The following is a 17,448-nucleotide window of genomic DNA, read 5'->3' as shown; positions in this document are numbered from 1 at the left end:
GTCCGTCCGTCCGTCCGTGCGTCCGTGCGTCCGTAAACTTTTGCTTGTGACCACTCTAGAGGTCACATTTTTCATGGATCTTTATGAAAGTTGTCAGAATGTTCACCTTGATGATATCTAGGTCAAGTTCGAAACTGGGTCACGTGCCGTCAAAACAGGTCATAGGTCAAAAATAGAAAAACCTTGTGACCTCTCTAGAGGCCATATTTTTCAATGGATCTTCATGAAAATTGTCAGAATGTTCATCTTGATGATATCTAGGTCAAGTTCAAACTTGTCACGTGCAGTCAAAAACTAGTCAGTAGGTCTAAAAATAGAAAAACCTTGTGACCTCTCTAGAGGCCATATATTTCACAAGATCTTCATGAAAGTTGGTCAGAACGTTCACCTTGAAGATATCTAGGTCAAGTTCGAAACGTGGTCACGTGCCGTCAAAAACTAGGTCAGTAGGTCAAATAATAGAAAAACCTGTGACCTCTCTAAAGGCCAATTTTCATGATCTGTATGAAAATTGGTCTGAAATGTTCATCTTGATAATATCTAGGTCAAGTTCGAAACTGGGTAACGTGCGGTCAAAAACTAGGTCAGTAGGTCTAAAAATAAAAAACCTTGTGACCTTTCTAGAGCCATATTTCACAAGATCTCATGAAAATTGGTCAAACGTTCACCTTGATGATATCTAGTCAAGTTTCAAACTGGGTCACGTGCCGTCAAAAACTAGTCAGTAGGTCAAAAATAGAAAAACCTTGTGACCTCTCTAAAGGCCATATTTTTCAGGGATCTGTATGAAAGTTGGTCTGAATGTTCATCTTGATGATATCTAGGTCAAGTTCGAAACTGGTCACATGCGGTCAAAAACTAGGTCAGTAGTCTAAAATAGAAAAACCTTGTGACCTCTCTACAGGCCATATTTTCATGAATCTTCATGAAAATTTGTCAGAATGTTCACCTTGATGATATCTAGGTCAAGTTTGAAAGTGGTCACGTGCCATCAAAACTAGTCAGTAGGTCAAATAATAGAAAAACCTTGTGACCTCTCTAGAGGCCATATTTTCCATGGGATCTGTATGAAAGTTGTCTGAATGTTCATCTTGATGATATCTAGTCAGGTTTGAAAGTGGTCACGTGCCGTCAAAACTAGTCAGTAGTCAGATAATATAAAAACCTTGTGACCTCTCTAAAGGCCATATTTTTCAATGGATCTTCATGAAATTTGGTCTGAATGTTCATCTTGATGATATCTAGGTCAAGTTCGAAAGTGGGTCACGTGCCATCAAAAAGTAGGTCAGTAGGTCAAATAATGAAAAAACATTGTGACCTCTCTAGAGGCCTTATTTTTCATGGGATCTGTATGAAAGTTGGTCTGAATGTTTATCTTGATGATATCTAGGTCAAGTTTGAAACTGGGTCAACTGCGATCAAAAACTAGGTCAGTAGGTCTTGAAATAGAAAAACCTTGTGACCTCTCTAGAGGCCATACCCTAGAATGGATCTTCATGAAAATTGGTCAGAATGTTCACCTTGATGATATCTAGATCAAGTTTGAAACTGGGTCACGTGCCTTAAAAAACTAGGTCAATAGGTCAAATAATAGAAAAACCTTGTGACCTCTCTAGAGACCATATTTTTCAATGGATCGTCATGAAAATTGGTCAGAATTTTTATCTTGATAATATCTAGGTCAAGTTTAAAACTGGGTCACATGAGCTCAAAAACTAGGTCACTATGTCAAATAATAGAAAAAATGACGTCATACTCAAAACTGGATCATGTGGGAAGAGGTGAGCGATTCAGGACCATCATGGTCCTCTTGTCATATCTATGGTATGACACACCCATGAAGTAAACTTACATCCTCCTGTGCTTGAACATGAGCCTCACAGCAGTCGAATCTACTGTTCAGAGCTATCAAATTTAACTGTGACTAAAAACAGACCTGGAGCACCTGTGATATATCACAGACTGGTATATACCAGATTCAAGCAATTGGAATGACAAGTATCTTCATTGTATATATTTTGTAACCATGGTAATCCTAACGCTAACCTTTAGTCAGTATATTATACATATTAGATAGTAAATGGGTGCTGACATGCAATAATTTAGATATTTTTGACGTGCGCTTTGATGGTAATGATTCTGTGACATGCTCGGAACAACAGCTCCGGGTCTGTGGTGAGCACCATTGACCAAATTTACCTATTAAGTGTAATAAGCAAAATGGTTTAAACCACAGGTACCCTGCGGCTGGACATAGCTGTTGACTTATCTACCCGCTGTGATTTGACCGTTATATCTCATATTAGAAATTATTTACATTTATAGTAACCAAATACCCCACAGTTTTCGATTTAAATGCTTCTTTAAAATATTCAGAATTTGTTGATGATATTTAAAGAAAGACAAGGTCTTTTTTTTTAAATCAAATTCTGAATATTGTAATGAAGCATTTAAATTGAAAACTGTGGGGTATTTGGTAACTATAAATTTAAATAATTTCAAATATGAGAAATAATGGTCAAATCACGGTGGGTAGTATACACGACGGCTATATGTCAAGCCGCAGGGTACCTGTGGTTTAAGCAGTACCCTCCCAACACATGACTGTAGGTTGTGTATATCTATAACTTCAAATCATAAGACAAGTTCCATCAGTCCAAATTATAATATTTAAGTTAATGACTAGTTAGTGTTTTTTCTTCTTTTTGGTTATTTAAAAACTTGTCGCTAGTTTCTGGCTCGAATTTTCGCCCTTAGTAAAGGACTGAAACGAAAAATGTTTCTAACTTTAGACTAGTTAGAAGTGTTGTGGTAAATGCTTTGATATGGTATGTACAATTTCGTAAAATATATTCTCTATTCTGTCACAAAAATCTCTGTTGTGTTCTTTTTATCTTGTAAAATAATAGCGACCTGTAAAGTGTTTCGTACCAAATAATTTTCAACCCATTCATTGATAATGCTGAGCATTATGCAGCTCACTTGCAAGTTAGGGATTTTAGTATTAAACCATTATGTGATTTAAATATTAATCTCCTCTGTTTATTTCTGTAAGCTTTAAGGTAGTGCCAAGGGGTCAAGTCAGACCCCTGGACTTGTGGATCTTGAAGTTGAAGTCCAGTTACCAGGATGGTGGTATAGCTGTTCCAGGGTAGTTAAAATAATTTGACAGTCAGATTGTTAGCTCACCTGAGCCAAAGGCTCATGTCATGATGAGCTTTTGTGACTGTTCAATGTCTGTCATCCGATTAGTGTCAACATTTTCTTAAAAAATCTTCTTCTTGAAAACCACTGGGCAGATTTACACCAAACTTCACAGGAATGACCTTTGGGTGGCTCCTTTTCAAAATTGTTCAAAGAATTGAATTCCACACAGAACTCTGGTTGCCACCGAAAGGAAAAACTTTAAAAATCTTCTTGTCCAAAACTGCAAGAGCCTTAATATTTGGTAATATTGTGACATCATCTAATGGTCCTCTGTGAAAATTGTTCAAATCATGCCCCTAGGGTGAAAAGAGGCCCAGCCCCGGGGGTCCCAGATTTTACATAGACTTGTATACGAAAAAACTTTAAAAATCTTTTTGTCTGAAACCACAAGACCTAGACCTTTGTTATTTGGTATGTAGCATTGCCTTGTGGTCCTCTACCAAGATTTTTCAAATTATTACCCTTGGGTTAAAAGAAGCCCCGTCCCGGGGGTACCAAGTTTTACATAGACTTATATAGGAGAAAATTTAAAAATCTTCTTGTCTGAAACTGCAAGGCCTAGGCTTTTGATATTAGTTATGTTGCATTGCCAAGTGGTTCTCTACCAAGATTATTCAAATTATGTCCCTGACTTGAAAAGAGGCCCCAACCAGGGGGTCCCAGGTTTTACATAGACTTAAATAGGAAAAAACTTAAAAAATCTTGTCTGAAACTGCAAGGCCTGGGCTTTTGATATTTGGTATGCAGCATTGCCTAGTGGTCCTCTACCAAAACAAAGAAGTATAAAATACACAGAATGGCAACTGGCTGTAATCTCGCGTGAGCTCGTGTCAGAGCGTGATTCGGCGTTATCTTACTAAAAACAAACATCGGCGAGCATGGAGTTACAATTTGTACCTTTAAAACTACATTGTAAATACATGTTAGCTTCTAAAACAAAATTAGTTTGATTTGAAATGGTCTTAAGACACGAAGTACACGGTTTTTTTTTGCCATCGAAAGAAGCGTGGTCATACGGTGATAATTATTTTACCGATGAATAATTGCTTTCGCATACAAAATGGCGCGTGGAGAAAGTGCCACTTTCGGTAAACGAGATCTCGTTTTTTTGTCACGGGAGGTTGGCGAGATTTGCTCTATATGCCTTTCAAGTTGCCAGTCTATTTATTTTTATAGCTCTTTGACCAAAATTATTCAAATTATGCCCCTGGGGTGAAAAGAGGCCCTGCCCTGGGGGTCACTTGTTATACGAGTTATATAGGAAAAAATATATATATATATGAAAAATCTTTAAAAATCTTCTTGTCTGAAAGTTCAAGACCTTTGAGTTTTGGTATGTAGCAAATTGTGTAGTGGACCTCTAACAGGATTGTTCAAATTATGCCCCTTGGGTGAAAAGAGGTCCCGCCCCAGGGGTCACTTGTTATACTTGTTATACGAGTTATATAGGAAAAAATTCTTCAGAAATTATCAGATCATATTTTCTAGACTGTTTAATTATAATTACCTGATGACCCCAAGTGATTAGGGGTCACATAACTGTGACTTTGACCTACTGACTTGTCTACTTTCTTGGTTTTAGCTCACCTGTCACATAGTGACAAGGTGAGCTTTTGTGATCACGCAGCGTCCGTCGTCCGTGCGTCCGCCCGTCCGTAAACTTTTGCTTGTGACCACTCTAGAGATCACATTTTTTGTGGGATCTTTATGAAAATTGGTTAGAATGTTCACCTTGATGATATCTAGGTCAAGTTCGAAACTGGGTCACGTGCCTTCAAAAACTAGGTCAGTAGGTCTAAAAATAGAAAAACCTTGTGACCTCTCTAGAGGCCATATATTTCACAAGATCTTCATGAAAATTGGTCAGAATGTTCACATTGATGATATCTAGGTGAAGTTCGAAACTGGGTTACGTGCCGTCAAAAACTAGGTCAGTAGGTCTAAAAATAGAAAAACCTTGTGACCTCTCTAGAGGCCATATATTTCAAAATTTCTTCATGAAAATTGGTCAGAACGTTCATATTGATGATATCTAGGTCAAGTTCGAAAGTGGGTCACGTGCCATCAAAAACTAGGTCAGTAGGTCAAATAATAGAAAAACCTTGTGACCTCTCTAAAGGCCATATTTTTCATGGGATCTGTATGAAAGTTGGTCTGAATGTTCATCTTGATGATATCTAGGTCAAGTACGAAACTAGGTCACATGCGGTCAAAAACTAGGTCAGTAGGTCTAAAAATAGAAAAACCTTGTGACCTCTCTAGAGGCCATATATTTCATGAGATCTTCATGAAAGTTAGTCAGAATGTTCACCTTGATGATATCTAGGTCAAGTTCGAAAGTAGGTCACGTGCCTTCAAAAACTAGATCAGTAGGTCAAATAATAGAAAAACCTTGTGACCTCTCTAGAGGCCATATTTTTCATGGGATCTGTATGAAAGTTGGTCTGAATGTTCATCTTGATGATATCTAGGTCAGGTTCGAAAGTGGGTCACATGCCATCAAAAACTAGGTCAGTAGGTCAAATAAAAGAAAAACCTTGTGACCTCTCTAAAGGTCATATTTTTCATGGGATCTGTATGAAAGTTGGTCTGAATGTTCATCTTGATGATATCTAGGTCAAGTTCGAAACAGGGTCATGTGCAGTCAAAAACTAGGTCAGTAGGTCTAAAAATAGAAAAACCTTGTGACCTCTCTAGAGGCCATACTTGTGAATGGATCTCCATAAAAATTGGTCTGAATGTTCATCTTGATGATATCTAGGTCAAGTTCGAAAGTGGGTCACGTGCCATCAAAAGTAGGTCAGTAGGTCAAATAATGAAAAAACGTTGTGACCTCTCTAGAGGCCATACCCTTGAATGGATCTTCATGAAAATTGGTCATAATGTTCACCTTGATGATATCTAGGTCAAGTTTGAAACTGGGTCTCGTGCCTTAAAAACTAGGTCAGTAGGTCAAATAATAAAAAAACCTTGCGACCTCCCTAGAGGCCATATTTTTCATGGGATCTGTATGAAAGTTGGTCTGAATGTTCATCTTGATGATATCTAGGTCAAGTTTGAAACTGGGTCAACTGCGGTCAAAAACTAGGTCAGTAGGTCTAAAATTATTAAAATATTTTGACCTCTCTAGAGGCCATATTTTTCAATGGATCTTCATGAAAATTGATCTGAATGTTCACCTTGATGATATCTAGGTCAGTTTCGAAACTGGGTCACATGCGGTCAAAAACTAGGCCAGTAGGTATAAAAATAGAAAAACCTTGTGACCTCTCTAGAGGCCATATTTTTCATGAGATCTTCATGAAAATTAGTGAGACTGTTTACCTTGATAATATCTAGATAAATTTAAAACAGGGTCACGTACCTTCGAAAACTAGGTCAATAGGTCAAATAATAGAAAAACCTTGTGACCTCTCTAGAGGCCATATTTTTTCAATGGATCTTCATGAAAATTGGTCAGAATTTTTATCTTGATAATATCTAGGTCAAGTTCAAAACTGGATCACATGAGCTCAAAAACTAGGTCACTATGTCAAATAATAGAAAAAACAACGTCATACTCAAAACTGGGTCATGTGGGAAGAGGTGAGCGATTCAGGACCATCATGGTCCTCTTGTTTAAGATACAGCCTTGAAATTTGGATGACATGTACAGTTTTGCACACCAATCTTAAAACTGACTTTCATTAACCCATTGACCTACTTTCTTAATATTTATATCAGTCTGACATTTGAAACATGTTCACACAACTGGGAAAATATTTCAATGCTTATTTACATTTGACTTTCTTACACATTTGACTTTCTTACCTGATCTCTTACACTTGTAAATGTAGCTCACATTACTCAGGTGAGCAATCCAGGGTCATCATGACCCTCTTGTTTTATATTTGCGACAGGCAATCTTACCATCAAAACTTCGAAGGACCAAAATAATGGAGGATAAATCACAGTACACTGTCATGTAAAGTTATTGGTTTTAATGATAGGTTTAAATCACCAGAAAATTCATATTAATTTTGGAAAATATTTTGATAATTTTTACATAAATCAGTACCCTTTTGATACATGTAAGTGTCATTTGAATTTATCTCATATTCACAATAAAAACAGCATTTAAACCCAAATCGGCAGCGATGACAATTTCCTTGGAAAGGTGCTCCACTATTTTGGTCTTTGACGTGTTTGACGCAAGTGGAGATATTGTCCATAAGAAAAATAACTCAATATTTCCTAGGATCACATCAAATTTGTTGGACTACGTTCCAGGGTTACTTGGTCTTGAGACATGCAACTAGTTTATGGCAAATTATGGGTCATCTTGCTTGTATAGGGGTCTGGTAATCAATATGATTACTGACTTTCTGCAGAGAAGATATTATAATAATAAATTAGCTGCCAAAACATCTTAAAGTGCTTTAGGGTATAGTGGATTTTAGGGTATAGAGGATAGGTTGATCATTTTAGCGAAAATCAAAGCTATTGGTTACTGACTTAATCAGTGTGTATGTCCTGAAACATCAGTGTATGAAAAGTATTTGATAGGAATTTAAAATGTTGAACGTTTTTGAAAGGGTACACATTATTATTCTGATATGTAGTAAAGAAAATTTGGATAGTAAATTTTAGATGTGGTTTTAATAATTAATAACCGAAAAATTACCAAAGCTATCCTGTACACACTAAATCAGTGCATATGTAAACTATGCCAAGGAGAGAAGAAACTCGAGATTTTTTATAAAAAGCTGAATGTTTTGAAAATAATACATTTTCCTTCTGAATAACAGAAAAAACACATTTCTATTAGTCACTGTTATTATGTCTCCCACCACACAGTGGTGTGGGAGACATATTGATTTACTCCAGTCTGTGTGTCTGTCTGTCACAAAGCTTGTCCGCACACTAAGTCGAACATTTCTCATCCTATCTTCACCAAACTTGAACAAAATGTGTTTGACCATAAGACCTTGGCCAAGTTCGATAACTAGTCAAATCGGTCCAGGCATATTGGAGTTACGGCCATTGAATTACCTGAAATCAGGCTTTTTAGCTCACCTGTCACACAGTGACAAGGTGAGCTTTTGTGATCACCCTTCGTCCGTCGTCAGTCTGTCTGTCCATCGGTCAGTGCGTCCGTCCGTCAACAATTTCTTGTCTGCACGATAGTGGTTTTATTTATGACTTTATTTTAACCAAACTTGCATACAACTTGTATCACTATAAGATCACGGTTCCTTTCTTGAACTGGCCAGATCCCACAATGGGTCCCAGAGTTATGGCCCCTGAAAGGGCCAAAATTAGCTATTTTGACCTTGTTTGCACAATAGCAGCTTTATGATTTAATTTTTACCAAACTGGCACACAACTTGTATCACCATGAGATCTTGGTTCCTTTCTTGAACTGGCCAGATTCCACAATGGGTTCCAGAGTTATGGCCCCTGAAAGGGCCAGAATTAGCTATTTTGACCTTGTCTGCACAATAGCAGCTTCATTTATGATTTTATTTTAACCAAACTTGCACACAACTTGTATCACCATAAGATCTCGGTTCCTTTCTTGAACTGGCCAGATCCCATCATGGGTTCCAGAGTTATGGCCCCTGAAAGGGCCAGAATTAGCTATTTTGACCTTGTCTGCACAATAGCAGCTTCATTTATGATTTGAATTTAATCAAACTTGCACAAAACTTGTGTCACCATAAGATCTCGTTTCCTTTCTTGAACCAGCCAGATCCCTTAATGGGTTCCAGAGTTATGGCCCCTGAGAGGGCCAAAATTAGCCATTTTGACCTTGTCTGCACAATAGCAGCTTCATTTATGATTTGATTTTAACCAAACTTGCACACAACTTGTATCACCACAAGATCTTGCTTCCTTTCTTAAACTGGCCAGATTCCTTCATGGGTTCCAGAGTTATGGCCCCTTAAAGGTCCAAAATTGGCTATTTTGGCTTTTGCAGCCATATAGAGACTTCATTTATGGTTTTATTTGAAACAAACTTCCAAAATATCTTCAACAACAATAAATCTTGGATTCCATGACAAACCAGATCCAATCATAGGTTCTAGAGTTATTTTATATCTGATTACCTCCCCTGATTGGAATCAAAATGGATTTATATCAGTAAGTACTTACAGGACTTATTTGAAATTTCATTATTGTTATTAGTTGGACTGAGACAATCAGGGTAGATAACTATGGACTGATTTTATGTCAAATTACCTCCCTTTATTTCAAATTAAAATTGTTATATCTCCATAACTACTGAAGATACTGATCTGAAATTTCATTTATGTCAACAGATTTATTTGGCAGATCCTTCTTTTGTCCACTTAAAATATTTTTTTTTAATTACTTCCTTTTTACGTTACTATAAATAGCTTATTTTTAGTAACTTTTTTATTATTGGCCGTAGGGAAAACAAGAGACCAGTTTTCTGTGGTACATCATGGATGGTACCTCCAATTTTTAGGTGTATTTTAACATATATATACCTTGTAAGATTTTTTTTTCTTTTTGGTTAAATTTCTTCCCGTTGTTGTTCCTGTCTTTTGGACTTAGATATTTTTTCTGAGGACCTTCCTGTCGTCGAGTGCAGTGATAACAGGTGAGCGATATAGGGCCATCATGGCCCTCTTGTTACTCTTGTCCGCGCTCTAAGTCGAACATTCCTCATTCGATCTTCACCAAACTTAAAAAAAATATGTTTGACCATGAGACCTCTGCCAAGTTTGATAACTAGCCAAATTGGTCCAGGCATTCTGGAGTAACGGCCCTTGAATTACCGAAAAATTGGCCTTTTTACACTTGTCTGCACTCTAAGTCAAACATTTCTCATCCGGTCTTCACCAAACTTCAATTAAATGTGTTTGACCATAAGACCTCGGCCAAGTTCGATAACTAGCCAAATAGGTCCAGGCATTTTGGAGTTACGGCCCTTGAATTACAGAAAAATCAGCCTTTTTACTCTTGTCCGCACTCTAAGTCGAACGTTTCTCATTAGATCTTCACCAAACTTGAACAAAATGTGTTTGACCATAAGACCTCAGACAAGTTTGATAATGAGCCAAATCGGTCTGGGCATTTTGGAGTTCTGGCCCTTGAATTGTAGTGAGTAAACAGTATATAAAGACTGACTTGCTATTTAGATGATTAGGCAGTTGTGGGAGACATTCGCTTTTCTCAAAAGCAGCTCTAGTTTACTTTAGTTTAGCAGTAAAACTAATTCGGCAATTTTTGAGCACAATCCAAGTCTAAAATGCTAAAGAAAAACAAAAGTTTATTACTTTAATTCTTTAGTCAAAAGGGATTTTACTACAACGCAGAAATGGCTAATTACTACTATTGATTTATCAAATTCGTGATCATGCTTTTCCTCGGGATTAAAGGATTGTAATATTCTTCTGTTTTCCCTCACTTGCAATGTATTTAAAAAGAGAAAAAAATGGAGTAAATTTTTGAAATCATCACCCTTATTTTTTGAGGTCGGTTATAGCTGGAGAAAAGTTGGGCCTAAAACTATCATGCAGGCTTCAAACTTGATTGTCTTTAGTCAGAAGGTGATCCCTGTTGTTATTGAGTCAAAGGTCGAAGTCCAAGCCTACTTGAAACTTACCTACATTTGCCTCTGACAGGCTGTTCTTGGTTGCATTTGTGTTTAAGTCCTGTAATTAAATAACTAGAATTTAGTGCAACTCTCAAAACTAAGTAATAGGATGTTTTAATTAGGACATCATATGGTTACTGTTTTGTTGGGCCCTGTCCTCTTTTAGAGGGATTGCAACTATAAAATATCAGATCATAAAGTAAGTCATAACGATAAGTCAGGTGAGTAATATACCTGCTAAAATACTTCTACGATTACAATATTTACAAAATTTCCAGAAACCTGGCTTTGATTTTGAAAATTTACACTTTTCTTCAGGAGGAAGATGTGAGATCATACTCGATGTCTCATGCACTCGAGTTGCTGCATGAGGAACTGACATTAGAACTGGAAACATACTCATCGGGTCAGGCTCACTCTAGAAACTTTAAAAGATGGCTGTCAGTGTTCCATCACAATGTTGTACGAACACTGTATCACTGGACCACACTTGTATTGGCCGTGCTGATAGCAGTGGCTCTGCTAGTGGCTTACAGCTTCTGTGAGACAAAGTAAGAAGTGTTTTATAATTTATTTAAATTAGCATCACAGTTGGTTTTAGCTTTTAATGTACTGTATATTTTACTTTTGCCCGGAACCTACTCAGCTGAAATTGTATCAGATAATGTTAACCCTTACCCTGCTAAATTTCTATAATGAGCTTGTCCATCTTTCATTTTGGATAGTACCATTAACTTTTAAAAGGTGTGCTTACCAAAAGATATTGACTGAATGGCAAACAGTGCAGATCATGATCAGACTGCATGGATGTGCAGGCTGATCATGATCTACACTGGTCGCAAAGGCAGAATCAGTCATGTTCAGCATTATAAGGGTTAAATGCAGAAGGAAAAGGAATTGTTGTAATTTCAGTTCTGTCTGCTAGGTAGGTTTCCTTCAATAATTTAAAGCAGTTGAAGAATTTTCAAAATCAGCTTTAAAATGAAAACGTTACAAACGTTTCAAAATTTATCAAAATGGAACTTATTTTGTTTCATGGCAATGTAAAAAAATATATGTGAAAAATAATTTTATCTAACTTTTCCAACTACATTTGTATAAGGAAAAGAAACTGATGTTATTATGTCTCCCCCAGGAAACATATTGTTTTTGCCCTGTCCGTCCGTTTGTCCGTCCGTCCTTCCGTCCGTCCGTCCTTCCGTACGTCACACTTCATTTCCGAGTAATAACTGGAGAACCATTTGACCTAGAACCTTCAAACTTCATAGGGTTGTAGAGCTGCTGGAGTAGACGACCCCTATTGTTTTTGGGGTCACTCTGTCAAAGGTCAAGGTCACAGGGGCCCCAACATTGAAAACCATTTCTGATCAATAACTAGAGAACCACTTGACCTAGAATGTTGAAACTTCATAGGATGATTGTACATGCACAGTAGATGACCCCTATCGATTTTGGGGTCACTCCATTAAAGGTCAAGGTCACAGGGGCCCGAACATTGAAAACCATTTCCGGTCAGTAACGTGAGAACCACTTGACTCAGAATGTTGAAACTTCATAGGATGATTGGTCATGAAGAGTAGATGACCCCTATTGATTTTGGGGTCACTGTCAAAGGTCAAGGTCACAGGGGCCTGAACATTGAAAACCATTTCCGGTCAGTAACGTGAGAACCACTTGACCCAGAATGTTGAAACTTCATAGGATGATTGGTCATGAAGAGTAGATGACCCCTATTGATTTTTGGGTCACTCTGTCAAAGGTCAAGGTCACAGGGGCCCGAACATTGAAAACCATTTCCGATCACTAACTAGAGAACCACTTGACCCAGAATGTTGAAACTTCATAGGATGATTGATCATGAAGAATAGATGTCCCCTATTGATTTTGGGGTCACTCTGTCAAAGGTCAAGGTCACAGGGGCCTGAACATTGAAAACCATTTCCGATTAATAACTAGAGAACCACTTGACCCAGAATGTTGAAACTTCATAGGATGATTGTACATGCAAAGTAGATGACCCCTATCGATTTTGGGGTCACTCCATTAAAGGTCAAGGTCACAGGGGCCCGAACATTGAAAACCATTTCTGGTCAGTAACTTGAGAACCACTTGACCCAGAATGTTGAAACTTAATAGGATGATTGGTCATGCAGAGTAGATGACACCTAACGATTTTGGGGTCACTCTGTGAAAGGTCAAGGTCACAGGGGCCTGAACATTGAAAACCATTTCCGGTCAGTAACTTGAGAACCACTTGACCCAGAATGATGAAACTTCATAGGATGATTGGTCATGCAGACTAGATGACCCCTAACGATTTTAGGATCACTCTGTTAAAGGTCAAGGCCACAGGGGCCTGAACATGGAAAACCATTTCCAATCAATAACTTGAGAACCTCTTGACCCAGAATGTTGAAACTTCATAGGATGATTGTTCATGCAGAGTAAATGACCCATATTGTTTTTGGGGTCACTCCGTTAAAGGTCAAGGTCACAGGGGCCTGAACATTGATAACCAGTTCCGATCAATAACTTGAGAACCACTTGACCCAGAATGTTGAAACTTCATAGGATGATTGAACATGCAGAGTAGATGACCCCTATTGATTTTGGGGTCAGTCTATTAAAGGTCAAGGTCACAGTGGCCTGTTCATGTAAAATCATTTTTTGGAAATAACTTGAGAACCACTTGACCTACAATGTTGAAACTTAATAGGATGATTGGACATGCAGAGTAGTTGACCTCTATCACTTGATCAAAGGTCAAGGTCACAGAAGCCTGAACAGTGACTTTAGAACCACTAGGCCAAGAGTGTTGAAATTTAGCGGGATGATTGGACATGCCAAGTAGATGATCCCTATTGCAGCCAGCCATCAGTGTCTCTTTGACTTTCGCTCCTGACCCCTATTGACTTCTTGCCTATAGGACTTTGCATTGGGGGAGACATGCGCTTTTTTACAAAAGCATTTTCTAGTTTACATCTGTAACCAAAGAAACTACATGTATATATAGAAGGGTATTTGCTAAATAATTAATTCAGCAGTGTGTAAATGACGTCATAAATACTAAAATGGCTGCCTCCATGATTAGCCAAAAGCCCATTTATTGCCAGATATCTTTTTCTGCAGAGGTCCAATTTTAAAAAATCTTTCTAGGTAATTAATGTTCATATGGAGTAAACTTAAAATTATTATGTGATCTACTTTTTTCGTAACAAAGTTTTCCTTGATCCATTGATATTATACAACATTTTAAAGCACTGCAAGAGTGGTTATATGTACTATTTCAGTTTTCAAAATATCTTCATTACTTTTGAATTTACCTTAAAGAAAAAACATTTTGGTTAAGGCATTTTCCATTGTAACTTCAGCCATTTTGTACATCAATTCTTTTCAAGAATTCAGTTATGGCTTTGTTAATGAATGGATTGTTATAAAACTTTCAGACTATTACTTAGTATATGCCCGAAGGGACGTATAATGTTATGACGCTGTCATGCCGGTGTCTGTCCATCTGTCTGACTGTCAGTCAGCAATTTCGTGTCCGCTCTGTAACTCTTGAACCCCTTGAAAGATGTTAAAGAAACTTGACACAAATGTTTACCACATCGAGACGAGGTGCAGAGCACATGTTTTGGATGGCTTGCTTTGGGATCAAGGTCACACTTAGGGGTCAAAGGTCATATGACTTTGTTTTCTGTCCGCTCAGTAACTCTTGAACTGCTTGATGGATTTTAAAGAAACTTGGCACAAATGTTCACCACATCGAGGCAACTTGCAGAGTGCATGTTTTGGATGGCTTACTTCAAGGTCAAGGTCACAGTCAGGGGTCAAAGGTCATACCTTTGGGGGTATATTGCTCTTCATTATGGTGCTCTTGTTAGTCCCCTACTGGTTGATTTTATTTATTTATTTTGTTGGGTTTATTGTCGCACCGACACAATCTTAGGTCATATGGCGACTTTCCAGCTTTAATGGTGGAGGAAGACCCCAGGTGCCCCTCCGTGCATATTTCATCACGAGCGGGTACCCGGGTAGAACCACCGACCTTCCGTAAGCCAGCTGGATGGCTTCCTCACATGAAGAATTCTACGCCCCAAATGAGGCCCCTACTGGTTGAAAACCAGTTTTGGGGACTATAGGAATGCTCTTTTCCGTCATTCCGTCATTCCGTCATTCTGTCATTCCGTCATTCCGTCCGTCCGCAATTTCGTGTCCGGTCCATAACTCTGTCATCCATGAAGGGATTTTAATATTACTTGGCACAAATGTTCCCCATGATGAGACGACGTGTCATGCGCAAAACCCAGACCCCTAGCTCAAAGGTCAAGGCCACAATAGGAGGTCAAAGGTCAACAGGGCTTTTTTCCTGTCCGGTCCACAACTCTCCCATCCTTGAAGGGATTTTAGTATTACTTGGCACAAATGTTCCCCATGATGAGATGATGTGTCGTGCGCAAATCCCGGACCCCTAGCTCAAAGGTCAAGGTCACAATTGGAGGTCAAAGGTCAACAGGGCTTTTTTCCTGTCCGGTCCATAACTCTCCCATCCATGAAGAGATTTTAATATTACTTGGCACAAATGTTCCCATGAGGAGACGACGTGTCATGCGCAAAACCTGGACCCCTAGCTTAAAGGTCAAGGTCACAATTGGAGGTCAAAGGTCAACAAGGTTTTTTTCCTGTCCGGTCCATAACTCTCCCATCTATGAAGGGATTTTAATATTACTTGGCACAAATGTACCTCATAATAAGACGATATGTCATGCACAACTTTCAGACCCCTAGCTCAAAGGTCAAGGTCACACTTAGCAGTCAAATGTTAAAATAGCATGAACAGGGTCTGTTTCGTGTCCGGTCCATAACTCTGACATTCATTAAGGGATTTTAATATTACTTAGCACAAGTGTTCCCCATGATGAGACGACGTGTCATGCGCAAATCCCGGACCCCTAGCTCAAAGGTCAAGGTCACAATTGGGGGTCAAAGGTCAACAGAGTTTTTTTCCTGTCCCGTCCATAACTCTGCCATCCATGAAGGGATTTTAATATTACTTGGCACAAATGTTTCCTATGATGAGACGACATGTCATGCGCAACACCCAGTACCCTAGCTTAAAGGTCAAGGTCACACTTTGAGATCAAAGGTCAAGAGGATTTTTTTCCTGTCCGGTCTATAACTTTGTCATGCAAAGCAGGATTTAGATATCAGTTGGCACAAATATTCCCCTGGATGAGACAACATGTCATGCGCAAGAACCAGGTCCCTAGGTCTAAGGTCAAGGTCATATTTAGAAGTCAAAGGTCAAAGTCAAGAATAACTTTGTATGGAACATTTCTTCTTCATGCATGGAGGGATTTTGATGTAACTTGGACCAAATGTTCACCACCATGAGGCACCCTTGTTTTTAGAATTACATCCCTTTGTTGTTACTATAAATAGATTTTATTGTAACTTTTTTATTACTGGCAGTAGAGAAAAATCGAGACCACTTTTCTGTGGTACAGCATGCATGTTACATCCAATTTTTAGGTGTATTTTGACCTATCTCTACCTGGTAAAGAGTTTCTTGTGGACTTATATTATTAATTTTTTTTTTTTTTTTTTTTTTTTTTTTTTTTTTTTTAAAGATTAATTTCCCTTTGTTGTTACTATAAATAACTTACATGATAACATTTTTATAATCAGCCAAAAAAATTCAATATGAAAACAACTGTGGGTTTTTATATATGCACATTTTAATCCAAGTGTGTTGTTATAATGTTATAACATATTGTATATGTAGTACAATATTGTTTATACATCATTGACAGATATCAGTTCATTATGTTATACTGCAGTAGAAAAAATTAGGTGCCTTCCAGTAGGGGACTTTGTATTGCATGGCAATACTTCATTCACTTGTTATATTAGGAACTATAACTGTTTTCAGAAGCAGCAATGACAGTATATGGATAGTGATTCAAGCATGTTTAATCCTAGCATCTGTGCTTGGCAATGTATTTCTGGCTCTACATAATGATTCACAGGAAAGACTCGAGTTTGTGCGACTTCTACAAGAAATTCTGAAGAGATTGGCGGGTAAGTCTGAATATAAGATACGGAATACCTTAAAGTTACTGCTGGTTGTTGTTGTATTTTCTCTGAAAATAAAGCTCCTAAATATTCCCTTGTGGTTTAGTGCATGTTGATGGTGTGAGTTTTAACTGCAAAGGGTAACTATCCAATGATTTCAGTAGGACATAGACATATGAGTGACTTGAAACATTAAGCTTTTGTGAATTTCAGTTTCTTTGGTTGGTCAAAAAAATTAAAAAAATTTCTTCAGCACCCGATAACATTATCATCTACACATGAAGACTTGGCAAGAGTGCTTTGTTTTCCAACTTGTGTCTAAATATTCCACAATATCTGTACCTACCTTCTGTTTTGTTATTTGGGCCTCCATGGCCCAGCAGTTAAGGTTGCTGACTGCCAGTAATTTGTTCCTGGAAGGTTGTTGGTTCTAGCCAGGTGCCAGCCCATGTCCGAAAAGATGCCTGGAGGTGCAGCTAGGGTATTCCTCCACCATCAAAAGCTGAAAAACTCACCATATGACCTTATTTATGTTGGTTTGACTCTAAACTCGACAAAAG

At 38.0% G+C, this 17,448-nt stretch overlaps 1 protein-coding gene across 2 annotated transcripts in view; it reads left to right on the top strand.

Moving 5' to 3' along the window:
- The first annotated feature begins 2,711 nt into the window (after positions 1-2,711).
- The window catches only part of LOC123564638 (transmembrane protein 94-like), a 97,776-nt gene continuing 83,039 nt past the window's right edge, over positions 2,712-17,448 (top strand). For both annotated transcript variants that reach the window (XM_045358360.2, XM_053537304.1), the window contains exons 1-3: positions 2,712-2,828; positions 11,132-11,364; positions 16,746-16,894. In XM_045358360.2, coding sequence (XP_045214295.2) covers positions 2,826-2,828; positions 11,132-11,364; positions 16,746-16,894 — 385 coding nt within the window. In that variant the 5' untranslated portion in view covers positions 2,712-2,825. The remainder of the gene's footprint in view (positions 2,829-11,131; positions 11,365-16,745; positions 16,895-17,448) is intronic.

Source organism: Mercenaria mercenaria, chromosome 2, assembly GCF_021730395.1.
Source record: "Mercenaria mercenaria strain notata chromosome 2, MADL_Memer_1, whole genome shotgun sequence".
Lineage (NCBI taxonomy): Eukaryota > Metazoa > Mollusca > Bivalvia > Venerida > Veneridae > Mercenaria > Mercenaria mercenaria.
This window is presented reverse-complemented; position numbering and strand designations above follow the sequence as displayed.